We start from the raw sequence: 26,094 nt of genomic DNA, 5'->3' as shown, positions 1-26,094 counted from the left end.
TCATCAAACGGGAAAGTGGGTCACTTTGTTGATTTTTGTTACAATAATGAAAAACCTAGTTTTGACTTGGTCTTTATTTAATTTAACAATGATTTGTGATTGTTAAGACACTTGAGAACAAACATACCAGTGGTAGAGATTACAGAATGATTCATTCTCTAGTCAAAATATAAATGATTACTGTTTTTCTTCTCTGTCTTTAGAATGAAACTCAAGGGGAGCAGAAACTGAGACGGGAAGCATAATATGAATCTTTTCGTTTTGTTACTTTTTCTACTGCTGAATTTATAAAATTATTATTCTGGGCTATAACAAGCAGTGAAGGCTGAAGGATGGTCAGAAATTGCAGTTTTATCTGACTATGAAATTTATATTCAAATTCAGACTGAATATCTTGAATGTTCAATTAATGCTAAATGTATTCAGCAAGAATAAGATGTTTATTTATTTATTTTTTTACATTGTTTCAGTTAAACTGAACACATTTTCTTTGATATAATATTCCTGTACGGGGTGAGGATGATTGACCTGTTATTGTATTAAATGTATCAAATTAAATTATCAACTGCCGTTTATGGTAATGACATAATACATCTTCCTGAAGAGTGAAAAGTGCGTCTAACTTTAGGATAACAAGAGCTGCTGACACATGTGAGTTGTGCGCAGGAGGGGATATTCGAAAGTTTTTTCTGTATAGCACCCAAGCTCATGTCTGTTTCTGTCTGATCTTGCCATAATGAACAGTCTCCAAGCCAGGAGAAATCACAGACCCCTGCAGCCTGCTGGCTAATTTTCTGCAATATTCATCGCACATCAATATTAAACAAGCCATCTCTTTAAAGCAATTTTTTTTTTTTTAAATTGGGCATACGCGCTATAAGCTTGTGGCTCAGAAGAGGGATGATGGTTTGACAGCCGATCATAAACTTTTCAGGATTTAATTTTTTTTGTGGGGGGGGGGGGGGTGAATAGTGCGCTCAGAAAAGCATTGTGGGAGACTCTCTGGTTTCAACTCAGTCTCCCTGCCTCTATCATTTCTCTGTAGAACCCAGCGAGTTCAAAAGGGAGCGAGCCTTTTGATGTCGTCCCATCTGAGCTTGAGAACAGGGTTATCCAGAGGTCAGCGCTGAATAATAAGAACTTCGGGGCCTGAGTCTGTGCTTGTGTGAGAGCTTGTGAGAAGAGGCGAGAAAGCGGGAGTCCTTAAAGACAGAATAGTCTATTACCTGATCATTTCTTCTCTACTTCTGTCAAATACTTTGGACAGGGATAATTATTACAGACCGCTCTGCAGAGAATGTATAGGCAAAAGCCTATAATGAACGCCTCAGGGAGACTGTGAGCTATGACTATTTAAACTGAGAAATAGACTTACGCTTGATGATAAAATTAATGAGAATTTGACCTGATGGTGTTGTTTGAGACAAACAGGGCCTGGCAAGAAGGGAGAGGGCATTGAAAGGCTACAGATGAGGAATTATACAGAAACATTTACATATTGGGAGGGTGCACACTGTGCAGGTTCCTAATAAATATACAATCAAATCTGTATATTAAGATATCGGATTCTAGTCACACTTAGTATCACTTCAAAGTCTAAAAAATATGGTGGATCCTTTTAATTTGAGTGCCCCTAAAGTTGTACAATTTGGACTTCTACCAAACCCTTTCAAAAAAATGCGTCTGTAGTCACAAAAACTTCCAACTTCAAACAGTATTATTAAGCGATCCCAGCACATTGTGCAAAACCACACTTCGGTTATGTTTTTTTTTTCCTTTGGCTGGGTGGCTTTTTTGACTGTGTGACCAAGGAACAGTCCTCCAATGGTAAAAAAAAAAAAGAGGAAACAGATGGAATCTGAAGTTTCCTGGAACTTCGTCTGCACGACATGCAACAAAACATAGCAGCACAATCGAATATATAAAATGCAAATATTTTCTCTCTGCAGTTCATGAAAATGTAGTCAAAGTCTGGTCCCCAGTTTTTTGTGTTTTTTTACTGATGGATGTTAATAATCAACAGCTAGTTGCATTGTCATTAGAGTCTATCAATCATCTACTCTGCTGCATTCGAAGTGTGCATGCTAAAAGCTCAAGTATGTGTACTGACGTATTCTCACAGGCCTGTGCGAACAACTCACACACGCAACGATGAAAGTCTGAACGACTAATACAGGATTCTTTTTGCCTTTATCTCAAGATTTATGAGGACCAGAAGTAAGCGGCAATTCAGACAATTCTGAGTTTGTGGGAAAACCAAATCTATAGGCTACTTCCACCACTACCACCACACTGGCAACGATTCTTCCACCCACTCGCAGCCCGGCCGAAAAGAGCAAAAAGCTGACTAAAAAGAAATAGTTACTTGAAATTTTACACATTATGCCACGTGTGATATTAAAATTCTTTGGAATTTTATGTCTGATTATCTTGAGCAGGGGTTTCAAACTATGGCCCGTGGGCCAAATTTGGCCCGCAGTGTAATTATATTTGTCCCGCGAAGACAAATCGTGCATCAACTTTGTGTCGATACTAAAATTGCAAATTGTCATCACTTTTAAAAACTAGAGCTGTTTCTGGCCATTTTTATTAGCACTTTTATTTTTTTATTTTAACAGTTCTTACTCATCTCTGATTTCAAAATGCTGTATATAATATGAAACGTTCATACATTTATTTGGGTTGACAGTAGAGATGCACCGATCCGACTTTTTCAGTTCCGATACCGATACCGATGCCGTGGCTTTGCGTATCGGTCGATACCCGATACCGATCCGATATTATGGTTGATTTTTTTTTTTAAACGTTTATTTCGAACATTAAAGAAATACAAGAAAAAAATAAAAATACAGAAAAATGATAACTCCATAATACAATAGAATATAAAAGAAAAAAGATATTGCATCATAATTTTCCTTTATCGTAAAATCATATTTGTTCAAAAAGGGAGTAGAAGGAAGCCTAAGCTTATCTGACTCTACCCCATGTAACTACATGTTTCTATTTAATTCTGTCAAGAATTTGTCCATAGTCAATATATTAAAGAAAGAAAAAAAAAACATACATATATATATATATACATATATATATACATACATACACACATACATATATATATATATATACACATACATATATATACACATATATACACATATACATACATATATATACCATATATTTTCTCATTAAAATACAAATCAACTTAAACAACTTCACAGCATGTTACGGTATCCCGTCAATATTTTGTCCTTATACATTTTTTTAAACTTAGGTAAGGTACTACAGTTCTTTAATTCGTCACTGCTGGTGTTCCATAGTTCCACACCTCTAACTGTTATACAATGTAACTTTAAGTTTGTTCTCACCAAATCTCTTTTAAACATACGTGTTCCTCTTAAATAATGGGTACTTTCCCTCCACTCAAACAACCTCTGGATACTGTTTGGTAATTGATTATTTTTTATTTTGTACATGAGTTGGATGGTTTTAAAGTCGACTAGGTCGTTGTATTTCAGTGAGTTCAATTTAATAATTGAACTCACTGAAATAATAATTCCGATTTTATTTAAGAAGCTACATAACTCTACATGTGGAACAGAAAAGACAGTTCTCTGCTCTAAATTAGGGGTGTCCAAACTAACGGTCCAGTTTTTATTGGCCCGCAGCAAATTCTGAAAACATAATTGAATATGACCCGCACAAGAAGCTTGAGCTCAGCTTCTCAGTTTCCACACTAGATGGAGCCCGCCACACAAAGCGTTTGACGTCCCATTAACACCCCCCCGGAAGAGAAGCGAACACGCAGCGTTTGACATCCGATTAGCACCCCCCCCCCCCCCCCAATTCGGGAGAGAAGCGAACGCGCAGCCTTTGACGTCCCATTAGCAACCCGAAGAGAAGCGAACGCGCAGGGTTTGACGTCCGCTTAGCAACCCGGGGAAGAGAAGCGAACGTTCGCTCCATGTTTGCGTTTGTTTAGAAAACTCTCGTGGCATGCGGCACACGTGCTGCTAGCGTATGACGTAGCCCGCGTCCCAATAGATTAAGGAAAGTATCGGCTCACAGATCGGCTGTATTTTCCGATACCCGATCCATCTATTTTGTTGATATCGGGACCGATATCCGATCCAGATATCGGATCGGTGCATCTCTAGTTGACAGTCATAAAGGCTCTACGAAGGAAAATATGACTACGATGCGGCCCGCGACAAAAACGAGTTTGACACCCCTGATGTGCAGTACTATTCTTACAACACAGTTCTACATTCAAACGAGTTATAAGTTGTCCTGTACGTTCAGCCAACTCACCGTACAGCCAGGATGTGCATGGGTTGTGATCGGCATAGGCTTGCTTGCGGTAGATCAATGGACGCGGAGGAGGGTGGTTTGTGTGAGGAATGGCTTAGCAAATGATGGCCCTGCTGTAGTTGCGCGTGGTGTGTGTTAGGGCGATGGTGGTTGTGGGGTTGCTGGGAAGAAGTTGAGGTCTGTCCGTTTTGAAGTAGCGATGTAGACTCTGTTTGCTGGGCACTGGAGGTGGAGTATAAGCTCTCCAGGGAAGAATTCATGTCATTCACCAGGGCTTCTAAATCAAGATCATCCTCTGGAAAACAAGACCAAACATAAAAAGGAATACAAGCTGGAAATTGATTTGTTGCAGAAAATGCAAATAGGATGATGAACGATTTTGCCAAGTAATAACGTCATTTTGATTTATTTTCCCCAATATATTCCAATTCCGACATGTGATTTTGTTTCCTAGGTCCGCTTTTAGTTTTTAGTCAGAACTTTACCCAAAAGTATAGTTTTCTTTTAGCTATTCTGTATTTTTTGCTCATGATATTTTCATGATGATGTTTGTTTCCCTGGTTAATTTATAAAAATGTCTTCCTTCCGTTGAAGGTGTTCCTGCAGTAGATAAAATTGACACAATATGCATAAGACATGTATTTTTGTTATTCAGCTTCGATTTTTCCAAAATGCAGTTGTTTCTCATTACTGTTTGTAATTTATTATCAACTGCTATTTGATGTGGTTTATCAGTTCTGCGTTTGCATGCGGTTTGCATGCGGTTTGCATGCGGTTGCATGCGACGAATAAAGAAACCGTTGTATCTATTTCCAGTCAATGTGCTTCTTCGATATGACTTGAACGAATGTGCCGATGATCTGTGAGCTGATTTAAAATGCAAAATGCCTTTGGCCATTTCTGCCAATTTAGCACTCTGATTAGGTGTTACCTACTGGATCAGAAACAGGAAGCAGTGTTCAAGATGTGTAAAGGTTAATGTCAAACTCTGAAGGAGTTTGTGCGCATACTCTGAATTACTCATACGCAAACAGCTTTAATGCTACTTTGGTATAGGTCATGGGGTCAAGTTGGTCAATGGCTGTCCAATTGAAATATTTATTGTTCTGCTTCTAAGGGTAAGTACTAGAGTGAGTGAGTGAGTGAGTGAGTGAGTGAGTGAGTGAGTGAGTGAGTGAGTGAGTGAGTGAGTGAGTGAGTGAGTGAGTGAGTGAGTGAGTGAGTGAGTGAGTGAGTGAGTGAGTTTCTTTTAGATAGTTGAGGGATGAAAAAAATGTAAAATCCCAGGAAATTGTTGGGGCTATTCCACTTCTATTTCAGTTTCTCAATCATTTCATTGTGGTCGGGATCTGAACTGTTAACCTCACCATTTTAAATCTCAGTAATCCCATAAAAGAAAAGCACAAAACGCTCAACACACGCACGCAAACACGCACGCGAGCGCACACACAGTTCTGCCACAACACTAATTTAGCAGGATTTTCTTGACTATGGATAAGATGCTGCCCTGTCAGAAACACTTTTCAATTCTCAGCACTGGGGTTCACCGCAATGGCATCAAATTGTTGGCATCTGCTCAAAATTCACAGCATGTATCGAACCTTCTACTTTTTGGATCTTAAAAACCAGCAGTCAAATTCTTTTTTCTGGAGGAGAAATGTATCTTCAAAGCTCTTGTGAAAACCTCCAGGCACATTGACATTCATGAAGTGAATTTTTTAACTGACTCCAAGCATTATGATGTATCAAGGTTTGAAGTGAGTGGAATTGATGGGAAGTTCCTATTTAATTGCTTCATCCTGTGGAAGTTTTCGCTCAAGGGGTAAACTGGACAAAAAACTTTGCTCTTTCCAAATTACAATCTGCAGTGGCGACTCCGATAAGTGACTTTTCATTACAAAAAAGCCCAAACCTAGTTCATAAATTTATCATCAAATCCCTGCATCTAGAGCTCACATATCTAGAGTGACCAACAATCGCACCACTGGGGGGAGACAAGAACCACTTGTGAGGGGGCAGAAGATCCCAAAACTGTGGAGCAGGAAGCAAAACAGACATTAGGAGATTATTTCAATAGGGAATTAAACTAAGAATTAGAACTCGTACATATTTCACAATTTTTTTTAATGTAAATATATTGTTTATATTTCAATAATGCTAAATACTGTCAGTCTGGGTTAAAGCACGGCAGTTGACATCTAGATCCTACCAAGAAACATACAATTTCTTACATATATTTAAAAATAATTAAATGTATTAGGTATATATATATTGTACCAGAGGATCCCTGAATGTATCAGCATAAATCTGCCCCAAACCAACAAAGTATCCAACAAAGAACCAGACATTGATCTGTTTTCTTGGAAAACTTTTTTCCTGAAAACGTGTCAGGTATCCGATTCACAGGTGCTTGTAAATCACAGGTGGTTAATCCGTTGGTATTAATAGCAACATGTAAGCTCGAGCACCTACTTATAGCTAAAGAGGTGTAAACCACAGAACACAGGGTGCATACAAGGCCATATTTAGGGCTAGGGAAGGAGTGAGAAAAGCAAGCTCAAGTTAGACCAAACCAAAATACAAAAAACTCGTTTGATAAAGAAAACGGCACAATTGCTTGTATAAGAAAGCACATCCATCGCGTTTATACCATTGGATCAAGGATTTGGGAGAGTCACTATCAGTCGCATGATTATAATCACCTTTGCGTGTTGCAATAAGATAAACAAAGGTGTGCGTCATCCGGGCTGTTGACGCCGCAAATCATGAAGAGCACACACTCGTGACTCAACCTAGTAGAACCAGACAAGAGCAACAAGAGACAAGTTCTACCGACCGCTCGTCTTTGGCAGGCAAATGGGAGCACGTAAACGCCTTTAGTCATACCAAGCAAACACACAGCTGCCATGACACGCCTGACCTTACATTATTACAGCCAATCATTAGATCCTCTTAAAATATTAGAGCAGCTCAGGCAGCACGGAGCACACAAAGCAGAGCTGCTGACAGTAGGAATTTGTGACTGCGATGCAGTTGCTTAAACATATTTTGGGAGCAAGTCATGTGGCGAGTCCCCTTATTAAACTAGATTCTCGGACTGAAACCTGTATTCAAACTCAGGATATGAAGTCATTAAAAGCTTTTTTTCCATTTTTTTTTTATAATGCAATATCAGAGACAAAAGGGAAAATGACGCATAAAATAAAAATTATACAAATCAATCAATGACCTTAAAATTTACTTAAAGACATATTGGAGAGTTTTGGTTGGGTCATATCAATATCTAATTTTATTTGTAATTATGTAGTACATTTAAACAATTCTGAGTTTTGTTTCCCGGCTTCACCCGTGTTTTAATTATTAAGAATGAACATCATCACAGCGAACTACAGTTGCATGGGAATATCTTTCAAACTACTCGCCCGCAGTTATACAAAAATAAACACAATTACAGACATGTCTGTTGATGTAACATTTCATCAAACACCCATAATGGCGTCCCGAGAGGGCTCCCCTGTATTGTATCTCTTCTCTGTCAAGAGAAGAGAAATTACAGGACAGCAATTTCTTCATAGGTTAAAAGGACAACACTGTCAGTATTGTTTTTAAAGTTTCTTTGTTTCATGGACTCTGTTCATTTAGTCCTCTGACATGTTTTGCCCTTTCCCTTCTCTTTAAGAACATATAATTGGTTAAATTGGGGGTAAAAATCCTCCAACATCCTCTATTGTTTTAGCCAATTGATATGCAGTACTAACCAACTGTAAAACTAGTTAGGTCTGTCGGAATCTGCATAAAAGCTTGTTTTGAATATTACTGGTAATTAGGGAGAGAGACAAAGCCAAAACAAGACCATTGTACCGATGGCAGATGCATACGGCTCACCGTTTGTCCTTAAGCCAGGAATGTAGTCTGTGCACTCGTATTCAGCTTGTTACAAACTGAAAAGAGGGGTAACGCTCACTTTGAAAAAAGAATGTTGTCAAGAGGTATACATGCGTGGAACATGGATTGAACACACATGTACAAAACAGCATGTGAAATGTGAATTCAAACCCAGCAGAGGGGCTTCCATTCAAAAGGGAGTATAGACAGAGCAGGTCTAAACTGTAAAGTGTGGCTTGTGGGGTGTACAATAACACTGGTGACAGAACCCACGTACACACCCAAAGTGGGGGGAGACAATGTGGGAGGGTCAAAGGGAAACAGAAGAGGCTAAGGGGGGAAAACACGCAAGTACATAGCAAAAGGAAAACCACAGATCACCGAGCTAGACTCATAGTGAGGGGGGTTTGGGGAGGGGAGTCCCTTCACACGGGGTAAGGGTGATCACAGGACATGGCTTTCTCAGTAACAGCTGTTTCTTACTCAAGGTTGGATGGAATACATCTTTAAATATAATGGGGAAAATGCAGCAGATGATATCACAATTTACTCACAAATCGAGTTTGGTCGTATGAAGACAACCAACTGTGCTGTTTGGTGACAATATGCGTGTCACACTTAACATGCACCAGAGGACGTGAAGAAGATTGTTTTTTCAGGAGATTTGAAAAAAATTGTAAGTTACCGTATTTTCTGGATAATAAATTCCTGCGGAGTACAAGTCGCACCAGCAATAAAATGCAAAATAAAGATATAAGTCAAACTGGAGTACAAGTCGCATTTTTGGGGGAAATGTATTTGATCAAATCCAACACCAAGAACAGACATGTCATCTTGAAAGGCAATTTAGAATAAAAATAGAATAGATGCAACAACAGGCTGAATGATTGTACGGTATGCTAACGTTATACGACACATAAACAACAAACTGAGAACAAGCCTGGTATGTTAACATAACATAACATATTAAGAGTTAGTCAGCTAACTATAGCATAAATACCATACAAACAAGTTCACCAAACCATCTGTGTCATTCCAAATCACTAAATTAATTGAAATCTTCATCCTCTGTGTCACTTGTAAATAACTCCACCAGAGGTAGAAGATGCAGCCCTTCCTCTTCTACGTTGCTTACGTCAGACTCATCGTCAGTTGCAGTTCCATTTATTCCACACGCCTAGAGCACCATCTTGCGGTTTAGTGTGAAAATAACATGTGAAATTATATAATAATGTGTTAATAATTTCACACATAGGTCGCTGATGAGGATAAGTCACACCGCCGGAAAAAAAACTGCGATTAATAGTCCGGAAAATACGGTAAATGTAAAGGCTATTAGACCATCACCGAGCAGTTTGACGTTACTGCCTGGGCAGTTGCACCTATTCCGGAATTAAGACCCTCTGGACGGGTGCCAACGTCTCTAGATGTGGCCGCAGTAGGAACATTGATGACAAATTGAAGAGACTAATAATATGAATGGTAAGAAAATATTCCGGAACATCAGTGTTGAAAATGAATCATGGGTTAAAAAATGACACACTGCATGCGGACAAGCCACAAAGGATAGGCAGGACAAAACTGGAACTTTTGGACGAGACACATCACACATCAGCTTGATGTTCGCAGACGCAAAAATGAATGCTACCAAAAAAAGAACACTGTCCCTACTGTGAAATATGGAACAGGCTCTGTTTGTTCTGGAGCTGCTAATGGTACAGTGCGTCTTGAATACGTTCAGGGTACAATGAAAGCTCAAAACTACCAAAGTATTCTTGACAGTAATTTGTTGCCCAGAGGTCTAAAAGTTCCTCTTGCAAGTCTTGCAACAGGATGATGACCCAAAACACACAGCTAAAAACACCTAAGAATGACTAATGACTTTTTTAATCTTTTTTTTATTCTATTTATTCTATTTGTTTTTTTATCTCATGCGCGGATCGGTTGGCACTTTTTAAATTTCGTTGTACAGGTGACAATGACAAATAAAGATCTATTCTATTCTATGAGCAGTACAATGGAGTATTCGGAAATGACCTTATATGAGCCCTGATTTAAATTCTATTAATACGTTTTAACATGGGCAAGACACCCAAAGATGTATTTCCTGTAATACAATTTCTCGATAGTGCCTTTGTGAGTACTGTACTTCTAATTTTGACTGTTAGTCCAGTCCCGGTGAATATTTGAGCGGTCACAACCGCTGGTGGAGCTAGACGGAGGGGGTTATTCATCGATTTTTTTCTGGTATTTTTCCACATTTCCCGCCCATCCAGTTAAGGTTTATCGTAGTTTTCTGAGGAATTTGGGGTGTTTGTTTAAAAAAAAAAAGGTTTGCGGACCCCCTGGGATATACTTGGCCCTCCGTTCCACCCAAGAAAAAAAAAATCCTAGTTACGCCAGTGGTCACAACCCATCAAATTGCACATCATAATCTGCATAGCCACATTTCCCTTACTCTGCTATTAAATTATTTTTGGGAAGGTAGTGCTTAAATATTCGAGAGGGAATATGCGTGCCTGTGACATGTTGCGCTATCCCTACAAGGGCAAAGCAGGAATAACTGGAGCTGGGAGATTCATTTCAAGCTATGAGCTCATGAGAGCTGTGCCGTCAGATTACTCCGCTGCATTGGCAACAACGATGGGATTTGTTGCCCAGCAGCTGCAAGGACACCAGTACTCTGTTAAAATTCATTATGGAATATTTTGAGTGACTGTATATGTTTGGGATGACGCTCCTTTGAATATTTGCAAGCTCAGCTAGGAGGTTTAAGGCATGTTAGTGTGTGGCTCTCACAAAAATGTCAAACCAAGGCTACCTATGTCTTTCAACAACTTGACTTGACTTGTCTGTTAATAATTTAGATATATTGACTGGTGTTTCTTAAAGATTAGCTGTGAATCCCACGAATAAAATGCTCTCACTCTAAATTTATGAAATAGAGAATACCGAGTTGTATTCCTCCAAAGCTGCTCGATTTGCGCCAATGTAAGCAGCTTTAAGACTATTGTTGCTGTGAAGCAAAAGAGCCCGATCACTGGGAAACAGGCTTAATAAAATCAGCAAGGATTATCATCCCTCTAGTAATGCTCCAAGCAAGGTCAAATTTCAAGAGTAGGTCATGCATGCTAGAGTTTTACGTTTTGCTACAATAAGTAACACATTACATGCAAAAGTAAATGGTCAACAGTCGGGGTGTTCAATAATCAGGCCCTCAACACGTGTGTGATATAAATCTAGTGTCAGCAAAATGTTCCTTGGCTTCATTCCCATTCATCGGCTTCTACTGTTCTCTAGAGTTCTCTAAATATGGCTGATCCCAAAAAATGACAATATAATTTCTGCTCCATTTGTTTCTCATGTTGTGGCCAAGCGCTCTAATTCACTGGTAGAGTCCTCGCAGACTCCCCGCCCTTGCCTCCCATGCTGAGCCAATATTGTGCTTAAATCTCATGCTCCGATTGTCCTGGACCAATCCTGTATAGTACAATTAGATAGGCCGCGTAGTTATAATGGCACCCTGTGTTCGCACGGATCACCCTTTGAACAGCTCAAATGTTTACAGCGGGAGAGGACCAAATGTAAAATAACCCTCTTCTCCAATCCCCCATCCAGGCCCCCACACAATACTGAAGACAGGCGACACACATACGACCACAAGCAGTGTAACAACCTTTAGCTACCTTTAAACCCAGAAATAGAACCACTCTCTGTGACCTTTCTATTCCACTTGTTAAGTCATTCATTTAACATATATACAATATATACGGTGTAATGGTTCTCCAAAGAGCACCAGAGGTTGTTGTTTGATGCTCATTTGTTTAACCGTACCTCTGACCTCATGGATGAACTCAGACTTAACAGCAGATCTGGGCAAAGTCAGGCGTGCATATCACATCCAGGGCCATCCACAGTCTCTACGGGACAGGCTTTATGACTTCGAAATCAAACAATTGCGCTGTTTCTCTTTTGATGTGCACATGTGTCAACAGTGCAAGCAAAGAAAAGCTGCAAATCTTTGGTTTTGCCAACTTGTTAAGTTCTTACATTAAGCAACAATCTCATTCCCTGCGTGGTTGAGGGACGAGAGGAATTTTCCCTGGTAATGATTTGGGAGTCCTATAAATGGCTAATACTGGTTTGTGCTGAGCAGCATACTTTAGAATAATGAAATTAAAAAACAGACACCGTGCACTTTTCTGAATGAATGTTGATTTAATAGTGATTTAACATCTATATGTGTAAAGTCAAAGTCTGCTTTATTGTCAATTTGAATACAGTATGTCATTATGTAAAGGTGACTACTGAAAGTACTGCACCAAATGAATTTGCCAAACGCCAAAAGACGGGAGAAAAGAATAGTTAGGACAACTAATGTGTGATGTATCGCTAGTTTACAATTTGGCTTTTGCCACGGACAAGGCTTTACTATTGACAGCATCAAAAGACACAATAATCACCAGAATTTGGCCACAATGTGACTTGGATTCAAGTTAAGGTGAGCCATTTTTACCTTAATGGCAAAAAAAAAAAAATCCAGATTCATTGCACGACCAGACAAACTATCAAAAATAGAACTGTTTCATGAAGCAATTTTGAAGCTTAATTTCCCCTTCAATAATATATACCCCCCACAAACAAGCTGTACACATCAGGTTGTTTATAAGGCACAGCAATTAAATTAGGTTACAATATAATAATGAAAAAGAAATGTAACAAACCTTGATGGTTTGGCGAATTGTGGTCCGTTGATTGCTGGAAGCCCGGCCCAATGAGGTTCGCTTGTCTGTGATTGGTGGATCGATCTCTATTGTCCTGCTGATGGGCACAAGAATTAGAGCAGAAACGTAAAGTCATGTCAAAAGTAATTTTATTAAGGCATAACACAGGCTTATCCAAACTATCTTCATAGCCCACTGTCCTGCCTATTTCGATGTCTCCCTGCTGCAACACTCCAAATTCAAAAGATCAGGATCATTATGAAGCTTCTTCTGAGCTGGCTGCTGACCTGCTCATTTGAATCAGGTGAATGATAAGAACATATCAATAAAGGTAAAACTATAATCTAAACACTGTCAAGAAAAAAACCCATTCATAGTCACTTTGTATCATCTAACAATAATATATTAGGTAAATAAATAAACACTGCTTTATACCAGATGCTGAAAGTGAACATGTTTTGTTTTTTCTTCTGGTCTTTAGAAAATACAGGAAGTAATTTATAGACTTAATTTGGATGAGTTTTTGATACAACCACACGAGGGAGACCTACGTTGAATGCGGGTGCATTTAGTGTTCAGATAGTGCCTAACAAGAAGTGGAACGGAATGTCCTTGGACTGAAGGCTGATGATGGCTTGGACTGCTTGTCTTACACAACACTATCGCAATAGTTTCTTGGTAAATGCAACTCTGCTGATCCCAATGAGAGAATAAACAAAAATCTACAAGACAATACAATAGACCATGAGATAATTATTAAGACACCCGCGCTTATCTTTAATATTAGTAAAGCAGACACTGGTTGAACATGTATTATTATCCTTATGGTGGAAAAGCTATCATTAGTCATTCTGCCTGCTTCTGGTAAGGTGCTACAGTATATAGCCAGGCTTTGACCTATGTCCCTGTGGCATTCATTTCAAACAGAGTACAAGATCTCATTGCTCAGTGAAGGACTTTGCTTGTCAATGTTTTTGGATAAACTTAACGTTACATTTCAAGTCATGTTGAATTGACAGCAAAAGTACTTAATGACAGGTTCTGAGCGAAAAGTATAGAATGTGGTACAATGGGTCCAAAGCCTACTCATCATTTCATATGTACTTGGGGCTAGAAAGCTAAGCGTGGAGAGTCTCTGTTGCCAAAATACACAGTTGCCGTCAGTGAATCGAGCGCTCAATCATTGCCAAGAGCCTCTCAAGATATTTCCACTCTCGTTTTTTATCGCTCTGTTTCTCTCTTTGTGGCAGTCTTATTCTTCCTTGACAATCACACTGTGTTTTTGTGGTTTTGAAAAAAAAAACCCCAATAAAACGTACTTTAGGTGAAGCCTTAAAATTCAAAATTGGTTGGGGTCATGTTTGACGTGACATCGGTACATGCTGCTGCACATCGGTAAGTGTGCAGCAGTCCTTCGCTTGGATTGCGGCAATGAGTATTTTCCCACGATAGTCCACTGCAGCAAGCCTAACTTATTTGGAGGCCACGTCTGTAAAACAAATCTTTTCCCAGAAATCAAGGTGGTACTCGCATACAACACTTTGGCCTAAGGTTAAGAATCACTGGTATAAATGAAACACTGACGTAAAGCGAGGACTCCCTGTATACTGTGAATAATCTGTGTATTATTAATATGCACTCCTTGCATTCCATCTGGCAAAATCACATAAGTAATAGATATAGGGATTTAACAAAATTTCCCTGATTGATGTGATGTATCTAGAAAATACGATTATGTACCCTTTCCCCCTGCTTTTCAGTGTTTTGACCCACATATCGCTTCAACAATATTTTAAATCCAGCCTATATGGATAGTACTGATCTACATTTGTGTACTTAGTAACTCTGGTTCACACATCATGCCACTTTTCCATACTAAACAACTCCCTTAAACCTCCTGAAAGTGTTGCAGTATCAATACAGATACAACACATGATCTTTTCGCGTGGCCTGGCCTCTGGGGTGTCCAGTTAGAAAAACCTATAGAGGAGGAAAGCCATAAATGCCAGCAGAGAAAAAGAGCAAATGTCGCCCTTTCAGCCCACAACCATTAACGAGACAAGCGGTCCAGTTTGTCTTCGCCATGGAGGAGCAACATCAACGAACAACCCAACCATAGCCAATCATTTGTCGCAGGTTTAAGCTCTGTTGGTCAGGCTGAAAGTACCATAATGAGACTTGCATCATTGTGATGTAAAATGATAATGAAAGTCAACAGTGCTTCTTCCAAATAGCAGAAATCACCATTATTGACACACACTGCCTGTGGGCCCAGCTACCAGACTGTGACTGATCCCTTACCCAGTCATCCAAACAGCTCCGCAACACTGGTCGGCCGGTGATGGTACAGCACAAATTCTAACAGTGTGTGCATTCAAGTCATGGTTCAACTCCACTAAGCAAAACTCTTTCACAACATATATTGGTTCAACAGAGACGTTCAGAACCTTAAAGTGGCATTCTGTCAATTTTCAATAAGATATAGAGGGGTCCAGCTAAGAAACAAATAGATTTAAATCTCATCTGTGTCAACCTCAATCCATAATTTTACAGCTCAGATCGGAATATTTTTGACAAGTCAAACCCATTAAACCTCATACACATCTTTCAATTGTATACATGTTGTAATACACACATGCGCACGCACGCAAACAGTTATTTTAATTTGTTGGTATTTCTGAAAGATATTTCTCTTGTATGCCCTCAATGTAATAAATTCTTTAATTTCATTTCTATTATATTCATTTCATAAATTATTACATGTTTGGTCTGTATTTACTGTATATGATGATGTATAATGGTGTGAGATTGATTTTATAAACCCTATCTGGGTTTTATGATCTTACCTGCACAATATCCCTTGTTCTGGTTGTTTAATTGTTTTGTTTATGTGCAAATGAATTAAAACCAATCAAACAAAAAACAGTTATCCCTCAGGCAAAGCTTCTGATGTTCTCAAAATGACGGAACAATCCATCTTGCAATTTACCTGATAATTAGGATGATGCAGGAAATAGTCGGGACATCCAGCCACAGCCATGCTTTTGAGTTCAATTATTTTCTATAAGCCACTTAGTTGGGTCAGTTCTGCTGAAAGACGGACCTGCAGAAGAAAATGAAAAACGAAGGCGAGTAAAAACGAAATTGTCGGAGAAAAATGGAACGATAACGTTACATAGAAAGATATGTAGGTGGATGGATGGACAGGTAGACTAAGATAGACAGATAGAAAGGTAGAAAGAAAGAAGGATAGACAGTAAGGTGAAGAATGGTTGATGGATACAAAGATTAGGGCAAAAGTCATTAATCAGCCAATTATGGCCCTGCAAACATGGGCCAAAAATAATCTGAGAGATTGCAGATATTTGCAGATTGTTTTAACTTTGATGTATATTACACATAGATCTGGTATGCTACTAATGGAACAATACAGTTTTGCAACTATCTAATTATCACGTGACTACTGTTTTGCCAGCAACGCACGAGCCATAGCAAAAGGAAAATGCAACTATTTCACACGCAACTTGCATTCAATGTAGAGTTCCATACAAGACTTTAAAAGTTGTTTGCACTCTTTTAATCAGGCCGTGAAATCTTGAGTTTAGAACCCAAGTATCAACACCACTAAAATCAAGGTATTTTAGCTTTTTAGTACTGCTACCACTGGGTAAACATCACTGAATGCTAACCCAAAAATACACCGCAGGCACCTCTCCAGGTCTTAAGTTAGACCCCGAGGGTAAATTTGGAGTCAAGCTGCTCAGGCTCAATACTATGAGTGTTCATGTGCTGCAGTTCATGACCCCTCTTGGTATTCCCAAAATATGGCCTGCCTTTCATTAAAGCTAATTTTATCTTGTGTTTGCATGAGTGCTAGTGAGAAAATGTGTATGTGTTTCTTTTTATGCGGCTCTGCACATTCTGATCAGGTACGATATGCGTGTGCCAATGAGCATGATTACACATAGCTGTGCATGTATTGTGAAACCATCTTAGCACTTTTATTTTATGCTTATTGAGAAGCTTTTTTTAAGATGAGGCACTTTGAGAAGTTATTTTCTCTAATGTTGCATCCTTAAAAATGCGAAATGATTATCTTCCACTGTTGGCCTGACCCTTTTCTGGGGTATTTCCAAAGTCTAAGTGAAATCGTTCTCGATTAACAAAACTATCCAGGATTCCCTGTGATTCCAAGTAGACTATCCTGAGTTTCCTGTCATATGACCTGATTTTTTTCACCTTCCAAGAAATCTAGAGAACAGTGTTTTTTTTTTTTTGGAACATCCAGAATTGCTCGCAAATAATGATCAAACCATGAATGAAATCTAAACAAAGACCTTGGTGATGGTGTGGCAATGACTGCTGAATGCATTGTCTTGTAATGAATGTGGATCAGTTTATGCATATGTGTGCATTGCTGTGTAAATACTTGTGTGGTCTGGCCAGCTGGCATGCAAGTCCAGCTCGTCATTTACACATTATTTACAGACACAAAGTTTACAACAAAAACAAAACAAATTAACATCAAGCTAAACTCTCCAAGCGGCTCCTCATTAGAGCCATGGATTTTTTGATGAGCTGCGCTTGGACTCAATGTTTATTAGGCGTCAGAAGTTGCTTTGAATTGACAAAAAAAAAGACACATTTTAAATAGCTAGCATTAGAAAACGAACAACAAATTCAGATTTTAATTTGCACAGTACTGGATTGGTTGAGCTTTACTTGTCTGCTTTCCACTTAAAATAATGAGTGGAACGACAAAAACAAACACATCAGTCAGATGCGTTGCAACATAGTATCGAATAGCATGCTTCCCAACGATTCTCGTGCCAATGGTGAATTTATCAAAGCAGGCCGAGAGGGCCCTCATCCGGTTTAGTCTGAAAATATGAATCTACTTCACAATGACGGTAATGACGGTGTGAATGTGTGACTGACCCAAAAAAAAGTTCACATACAAGTCGCTCTTGAGTATAAGTCGCACCCCACGCAAACTATGAAAAGAGGTGCAACTTATACTCCGAAAATTACGGCATTTACATCTCAGCATTTTGTTGTCGGCCAGGGTCAGAAAATGAATTGTATTTGAGAAAAAAAACTGTTGATTACATTGTTTTATGACAATCCACAGTGTTTTCAGTCAACAGAAAACATTGTCCTAATGGTCCCAATGCCTTTGGAGTAGAGTATACCATGAAAAAAAATTGTAACACATGACTATGCCTATCAGTGATGAACGAAGGTAAGGTATTCAACACAAGCACACTTTTGCTTCATTTCTGCCAGAATCAAAGCCATTCCAGTGCAAGGATTACAGTCTCTCAAGACCATTTGATTTGATTGCTTCCACTTGAACAGCATACTTAAAATGGTCCTCTGACCTTGACAATGCAATTATCCTAATGGTGTTAGATCACGCCACTAAAAGAGACTGAGGTGTGGTGGTCCTGACCGTTAGTAAGTAACTGAACTGAAAAATATTTTAGTGCACTTCATACAGAAAGGTCCTTCACCTCTTTTGGCTCCTCTGATAAGGAATGTCTCAAACTTTAAAACTGTCCTACTGATGCAATAATCTAATTTGTCTAACTTTGGAACTACTATTAGATCTCTGTAGTTGCTTGTATGTCAAGGTGCTGGCTAGAAAAAAAAAATTAACTCAACAAACTGAAATGTGAAGAATCACTTTCTGGCATACATCAACTAGATAATACATCAAAAGGACAAACTAAACTTGGAGGAATCTTGGGCAATTTAAAGTAAATAGGCATGTGACTGGACTAATCGTTGTCTTTGGAGGTGACATCTGGTTCTGACAAGGATGTGACAAGTGAAGAGAGCAGCACCCCCATCCAATGGCTGTGTTATGACCAAATATTTAAAGTGTCACACGCCTAATGAGGTGTTCTTGTATTTTCTTTGTTCTTTGTTTATCTTTGGCCAACTGCCACCCTCAAGCACTTAAACGAGACAAGACTTGCTACGTATTAAAGAGTCTACTCTAGACTTTACTGAGCCAACTTTCACAAATCTATGAAGTTTTTAAGTAACCAGAGGAGCAGCAACACTCTACAGCAGATGGAAGCAACATCGAAATGTGTTGGCGTGCTGGTTCGTCTTAAACACCGAATACTTCAAACTCTGATCTCATCGAGCAGGGATGTAATGATTCACTCTACCCCTGATTCGATTCAAATTTCGATTCCTAATTCCTTTATTTCCTTTCAAAACATCCTGCATTCGTTTGATTGTATTACATCTGGCAATTTCTTTGTTTCAGAAAGAGGAACGAACCAGTTATTTGAACAAACGAGCAAAGTCATTCAAATGGCAGAAGAAATACTGAGGAAACACGACCTGATTCATACGGTAAAACCGGAGAAAAGAACTGACATACTACGTACCACTCGAATGATATCTATTTTTAAGTAACAAAAGCTCTTTGTTTTGCTTTGGGATAATGCCATTACATTCACTGGAGGTTTTATTATCATAAACTGAAAAAACAGCTCCAACTAAGCTGTGCAGCTGTGTCAACTTCTCTCTTTGTGTATATGTAATTGCAAAATGTGTTCATCTTACTCAACTTGCCTACAGTTGATTGGACTGGACACAGCTGAACACTGGGCTGTTCAGCTCTGCTCAGTCATCTTTGGAATGCACAGAACACATTTTTTCCATATCGGGTACTGGGTGAAAAATTATGTGCGATACAGCAACCCGCCCCCCCCCCCCCCCCCCCCCAGTTCCCCTCTGCTTAGCTGCCCAAGATATAATATACGTGTACACAAATAAGGACAACTAAGCATTTTACACCTGTAACTGTACGTGGAAAAAGAGGAAATGCCCACTCCATTGGTGTAACCTGGTTACTAAAAACAATGGATTGCTAAATTAATACTCAATCAGAACCATATGTTAACTAAAAACTGTCCAAATCTTCCACCAGTCCTTTTGAATGATATTGCTTAGCTGCTGTTTAGTTGTTTTGAATCATTAAATAATACAAAACAACCAAAACTAATTATTTTAAAAAAACAGTAACTGTGAAGAAATGTTTTAATGCATTTCCCATGCTTGACCCCCACCCCCAGCCCAAAATCTTAGAGCTATTGAGTCCAGAACATAAACATAACCTTAATTCAAAAAATGGCTCAGATCCAATATGTGCATTCTTTTCTACAGGCCGTTGAAATGAATGAACTGACCGTACCGTGACCCCAAGAGGGGGTAGGTCGATTATTGCAGTGTATATGTTTAAAGGTAGTTAGACACTTTGAGTAAAAATATTAGGAGGGTAATGCTGGGAGTTATCAAAATGTTCTATGTCAACATGACCTATGGAACCATGACAATATATATTATGAATGTGATACTGCGTATGTTTTATCAATCTGTTATGGCGAGCGCTTTTTTCTGTGCAGTGGCGTGTTGGGGGGACAGCATCAAAAAGAGGGATGCCTCCCGCCTAAACAAACTGGTGAGGAAGGTGGCTTCTGTTGTGGGCACAGAGCTGTCTGGTCTGACATCTGTGGCGAAACAACGGGTGAAGCCCAGGCTGCTGTCCATCAAGGAAAACCCCGTTCACCCACTGCATGGCACCAAGTCCAAACGGAGGTGCAACTTCAGTGACAGGAAGCGGACACCGTCCTGCTCCACAGAAAGGCTGAGGGGATCATACCTCCCCAGACTTTTTAAGTCCACACGGGTGACAGGGGTACGATCATGGGCATGACCGTGGGTTAATATAACATGCACTGGGTATATCATTAATTTTTTTATATACTGGTGCATGACTTGTTCACAAGTGACTATTGCACTCATATCCCCTGGATTATGTTGTCCTTCCCCTCTTGGGTTTGGATACTACTGGATACTGTGAATTTATCAATGCATCTACTGTCCATCTTAACAGCTTAATTGACTGTAGTTTATCATATTGCTCAGATTCCCATCAGTTTTGAACTCAAAAGAGTACCCAAAGTTTAAAAAATATTTTTCAGTCTCAACAGCAATCAGATTGCAGCACATTAAAAAAAAAAGACAAAAAAAAGTGCACGCTACAATTTAAGCATGGTACAATTTGCATTTTATTATTAGATTTTCTAACTGACTCTGAAATTAGACTTTTCCTTCCAGTTATCAACGTTGTGTAGCAGACAAGTTTACTGGATGCATGTGTGTGGGCAGCCTGATTTTTTTCTTCTGCATTGTAACACAGCAAGTTTAACAGAGCATCTCTGTATTCCGGTTTAATCGGCAGATTAGATGGCAGTCACTCCTCAGTGGTTGTGCTTGTTGCACATGTTGATTAGTCATTAATTGGCCGCGTTCATTATTTGAGCGCAGCAGCGTAAAGTGGGGCTATAAGAGAGGGCCTGATGTCATGCCGGGGAAAGCTGAATAGCACCAGTCAATGAGTGAAAGGACTATTGGAATCCTAATTGGATGAGGATTTTGGGAGAACCAGCCTTATGCAATGGCAAGATGAATGCTTTGGGGTTGGGCGCAATATTGGAGTATTGTAAGTTGGGGGGGTATTGGTGACCCCATAAAGTTTAGCTAGCTTCAATGTAAGATTTTTGACACAAGAACAAAAAATGAAGTACAGTACAATCAGTTATTATCAGATGTCCTCCATTTTAAACATCATCCAAACTGCAGGTGCTAATTTTAAGATTGTAATTCAAATTAAATTTTGATAATTGTTTTAGAGAGTGGGGAAGAAAAAACACAATTATGATCATTTAGTTGCATAGGCGTGCACAATGTCTTCCTACTGGGAATGTGGCTTTGTTGAGATCAAATCAAACTCGTGTTAAATGGGAATCAAGTACACACCTGCCACAATTTGAAGTGTCTCTGATAAACCCCAAATCAATGTTCTAGGAGGCTTTCCCTGACATTGTAGTCACATCTTACACCACAAGTCCGCAGAAAGCACAGAAAGGGGGGTTCATGCTGGCTGCTGCATCACTGGACTGCTGTTTTAGAAACAAACACACACAGAACACAAACCCACATGCACGTACGCATGCATAAAAAACAGGAACACAAATGATGAAAATCGTTAAATGCGATATGTACTCTCTACAATGTATTTAGAAACAACCCTCTGAATCTATTTTACATGGGACTTTCAGTATTTTTCAAAATATCCAAATCGGTTTTCACAACAGTGAAGTACTTAGCAAATGAACTCAATAAAGACGTTTTATACAAGTCAGAAGAGTCTGATCACACAGCTTGTGCCAAAGTGCTCATTGTCACTGGGTTACATTTCGACTACGGACAGCCCACCTGACCATTTGGCTTCAGAAAGAAGAGTTGCTTTTAAATCCAGTAACTTGACATACATAAACTATGCTGTGGTCCCCCAGCAGGCATTGGGTTAATGGTGTCATTACATCAGGAAGGGGGGCATTAACAGTATATGAGCCTAGACTACCTAGTGCTGAATGACTGCTGGCTGACGCAAGACCCAATGGAATGCTGCCTAGAGCACAAGCACAAGCTCTTATAGCTCCAATCCAAGTTAATAGGAGATCTCCTCCACTTTAATGTGCCTTTAAGTACATACATTTCAGGAAGAACAAGAGTAGTGTGTGTGAGCCGAAAGAAAAGCTTAAATGTAAAATAAGACGTCACTTTACACCTTCAAAGACATTTCTGGTCTAGCTGCTACCAAGAACATTTTTTCTTCCCAAAAAATTGTTGCATCTGTGACAAAATATGCATGCGATTTTCTTCGGTTTACAGAATTGATCAAGACAAATCCTTGACGTTATGAATGATGCAGAAAGAAGAGTATACTTTGCACGGGTTATAATTATGAGCAATATGTGCAGTCAGCAGGCTTTTGGCAGCCTGTAGTCTTGCAGAGTTCATGCCCCATCATGTCTGTGCTTAGTGAGCACTCACTTGAAATAGAAGGCCTGGTGTGAAGGGGGTGAGCGCAAACCACAAATTGAGCTGCCGCCTTGCGCAGAGGGATGGCACCGCAACCTAACTGAACTGAAGGAGGGCAAAGGCAGGGAGAGAAATCCTTCTTGGTTAGTGTTCTAAATGTGTCAAGTTTTTGCTAGCAGTCAGCTGATCAGTCACTTCATTCATTTTCCACAAGTGTGCACAGCTTCATAAAAACTGAGGTGTTCACCATTAACCAATTATATTCAAACACATGGTAAATGGGAGTCAGCACACATCTGACAATTTTTAAGGAGCCGTTGATTAACCCCCCGAACTACAAACTACTTTGGCTTCGAAATATTCCCCTTTGTGATGCCAGTACTGCAACTCTTCTGGCACATCTTGCATTTCGTATAACAACAGACCCCAACCACCGGGTTGTGAACCACCGGTTTGTGGGGGACTTCGTATGGAGCCACACAGAAAGACTCAACCAAAAATCAGCATCTGTTTTATCAAAAAATGTTTTGAACCAAGAGCTTTTAATGTTTAGTTAATTAAGCTCATGGAATTTATTTCATAATAATGGGATTTATTTCATAATAACATGTTAGAATGTTACAACAGACCCAGATCATAGTCATTCAATTTCATAATGTTACATATTACCTCAAGGTAGTATATTACAACTGACCCTGATCCGGAGTCTTGGAATTTCCGATTACAACATGCCTTTTCTCTTTGTGTGGCATAAGCATTTTGCATTTATTTGTAGACACTTGAAATTCGTTTGCATAGTAGTTTCAACATACTTAGGATGGGCTACTAAAATGCTGGAGGGGAGGAGAATTTTGCTTCTGGTGCAATGTTGCTACTAGTGGTCCACACAAAATGATGCAATTTTATATATGGACAAAATACACATGTGCATACACTCAAAATACATACTTTTGATATATTTATTTCTTAATGAACTATTTTTCAAAGATCTACTAAATTCCAAACCCAACAACAAAGGGTTTGAAGCAAAAAACAAAATAACCACACATTGTATTTTTTTGGAAAGAACTCTCTTGTATAGAATAACCATTCTAGAATGGCACAAAACTGCTGTCAAGTGGCCAACATTAAGTGCAAAAAAAATCATTTTGTTCATTTTTTTCCCTCCACAAAAATCACCTCACCTCAAATGTAACTATTGGTTACAATATATCATTCTAAATCTGCAAAATAAACAGACCTATTCATGTTGTAATTCAGTATAAGGCAGTATAATACCTAGTGCAAGTGCAACCTAAACATCTCTGTGGTAATTGGTAGGGGTGTAACGATTCATCGAGACACATCGATTAATCAATATAATGCTCTACGATTTGTTGGCATCGATGCTAAATGTAAACTTCCTTTTCCTCCCTTTTTCTTTCTTTTTTTTTGTGTGCAAAACCTCAGATATTCTTGGCTACCTCATGGCGCCCCAAGGGGCTGCACCAGGGAGACACATGTTAAACATGTTACAGATGTCCTGTTCCAATTAAAACATTGCGTTACGTTCAAGTGTTCTATGCTCTATGGTGCAAAAACGGTCTGAGGACCACTACACTACTGTATCAAACAATGCAATGAGGATTGCACTCAAGTGGGACAAGGCAATTCCTCAGAGAACGCCCCCGCCCCTCCACAAGGGAATTGCTGCCAAACTGTGGAGGGGGGCTGGCTGCAGGAGTCCCACTGGATGCAAAAAGTTGCCAGTGTGCTACTCTTGCCTGACGTTATGCAATCGTCAACAACATGACATGCTGGCAAGCGGACGCTGCTTGCCTCCGAATAGCCTGCACGAGGCTGCCTTGAAAGCAGCGTTAAAGGTGCATGGAAGTTTACGCACACAAGCGGACTCGAGTAATGACAAGAGTTGATCTTAACTTCACCATCGGAAAAGAGTTTGGGTAACACGTTGACACCTTTGCAATTCTGGGTGCAGTGGCGAGGAGGGGAAAGAAGGACTGAGAGAACGCGTAAGTCCGATGGCAACCACTCACCTTAGGCTACGACCCTTGCGGATACGCACGGTCGTGTGATGGTGCAGACACCGGAGCGCCGGTTCAGGCCAAGCTGATCAACATTCCTGGACCGGCAAGCGGAGAATTGAGGAGGAGGCGAGGAGCTTGCACAGGAAAAGAAGAGGAGGCGGAAGGAGTCAAGTTGTTGCGACGGCGAAGACTCCCAGGACAGATCATCTCGAGCGGCCAAGCGGGACCGAAACACATACAGTACACGCGGCTCGCGTGCACGCAGATCACACGCCCGCGCGCACGCAAGCTTCTCCGCCCCTCGGGGCCTGACCACGCCCTCTAAGTGAGGGCCAATGTTGCATTTGCAATAGAAATAAGACCATGTCCCTGCGCCTCAGTATTGTTAATTTTGTTTATGTTTGTGGCTGATCTTAGATGACCCAACAGGGGGAAAACCTGCTCATGAATTTAGGAAGAGCCACAGACGCTTTTTATTGCACGTTGCAAATACTGTGCAGAATATATGGTCCAGTGCATGTCAGTATTTGTGAAAAATAAAATCAAGGTTATGGATATTGATATTGGTCACTGTGGCCATTGAGAACTCCGGAATATATACATCAGTGGCATGTGTTTGCTACTGCTCAAGTTACCTTCCTAGAAATGAGATTTTATTTGTCAGAGCCTCATAGGGGTATTGCACAAGACTCCTCTGATGTTTATGTGAGTTGAGAAAAACATCAAGAGGTTTACATTAGGACATGTGCTGTTGCAAGTCAGACTGCTTTAGAGGCGAAAACCTTACTTATTACTTATATTGAAATATTAGAACAAGGCCAGTTTTGATTTCATATGATTAAGATATGACTTAAGTCAGCTTTAATTTAAGGGGATTCACAAAAATAAAAAATATATGTTGAGACACTATACAGAGAGGTGTAATCATTACAATCTGTGTTTGTTAAAGCCTTTTTTGTTTACTTCATCACATGGAAGTGACAATGTTGCAGACAGCTCCTCAAGTGTTTTTTCTGAGCCTTTATTGCATACCATATCTGCATTTCGTATTTAACAGAATCAAACAATTTCTTGGGTGAAACAGCGTATTTAACAGAATCAAACAATTTCTTGGGTGAAACAGCGCTAGAGTCTACAATTAGAGTGCACCAAAGGTCATTGAATGGAGAAAAGCGTCAATGGATTTGACCCCGATTTCATTGTCCCATAGAAGGTCCACTTGACACTTGAGAACACAC

At 39.6% G+C, this 26,094-nt stretch overlaps 1 protein-coding gene and 1 long non-coding RNA gene across 10 annotated transcripts in view; one reads left to right on the top strand and one right to left on the bottom strand.

Annotated features, from left to right (window-relative positions):
- The window catches only part of LOC133160421 (growth factor receptor-bound protein 10-like), a 49,185-nt gene extending 24,053 nt beyond the window's left edge, over positions 1–25,132 (bottom strand). The window contains exons 1-6 of one of the 8 annotated variants that reach the window (XM_061288053.1): positions 24,866–25,131; positions 22,842–22,934; positions 21,762–21,904; positions 15,910–16,023; positions 12,921–13,017; positions 4,312–4,606 (exon numbers count right to left, since the gene is read on the bottom strand). In XM_061288053.1, the coding sequence (XP_061144037.1) occupies positions 4,312–4,606; positions 12,921–13,017; positions 15,910–15,960 (443 nt within the window). In that variant the 5' untranslated portion in view covers positions 15,961–16,023; positions 21,762–21,904; positions 22,842–22,934; positions 24,866–25,131. Of the gene's footprint in view, positions 1–4,311; positions 4,607–12,920; positions 13,018–15,909; positions 16,024–21,761; positions 22,935–24,865 lie in introns of all 8 variants that reach the window. The other 7 variants (XM_061288054.1, XM_061288059.1, XM_061288058.1 and 4 more) reach the window with 7 other exon arrangements.
- Positions 18,923–21,907, top strand: LOC133160423 (uncharacterized). Of its 2 annotated transcripts, none has more exons than XR_009715888.1 (2): positions 18,923–19,289; positions 20,345–21,907. It is a non-coding gene; the product is annotated as an uncharacterized LOC133160423 (long non-coding RNA). The 2 variants fall into 2 exon arrangements; XR_009715890.1 differs by having other exon boundaries at positions 20,106–21,907.
- Positions 25,133–26,094: the final 962 nt, after the last annotated feature.

Source organism: Syngnathus typhle, linkage group LG10 (genome assembly GCF_033458585.1).
Source record: "Syngnathus typhle isolate RoL2023-S1 ecotype Sweden linkage group LG10, RoL_Styp_1.0, whole genome shotgun sequence".
NCBI classification, from domain to species: domain Eukaryota; kingdom Metazoa; phylum Chordata; class Actinopteri; order Syngnathiformes; family Syngnathidae; genus Syngnathus; species Syngnathus typhle.
The sequence above is the reverse complement of the archived record's forward strand: the minus strand, read 5'-3'. Positions and strand labels throughout refer to the sequence as shown.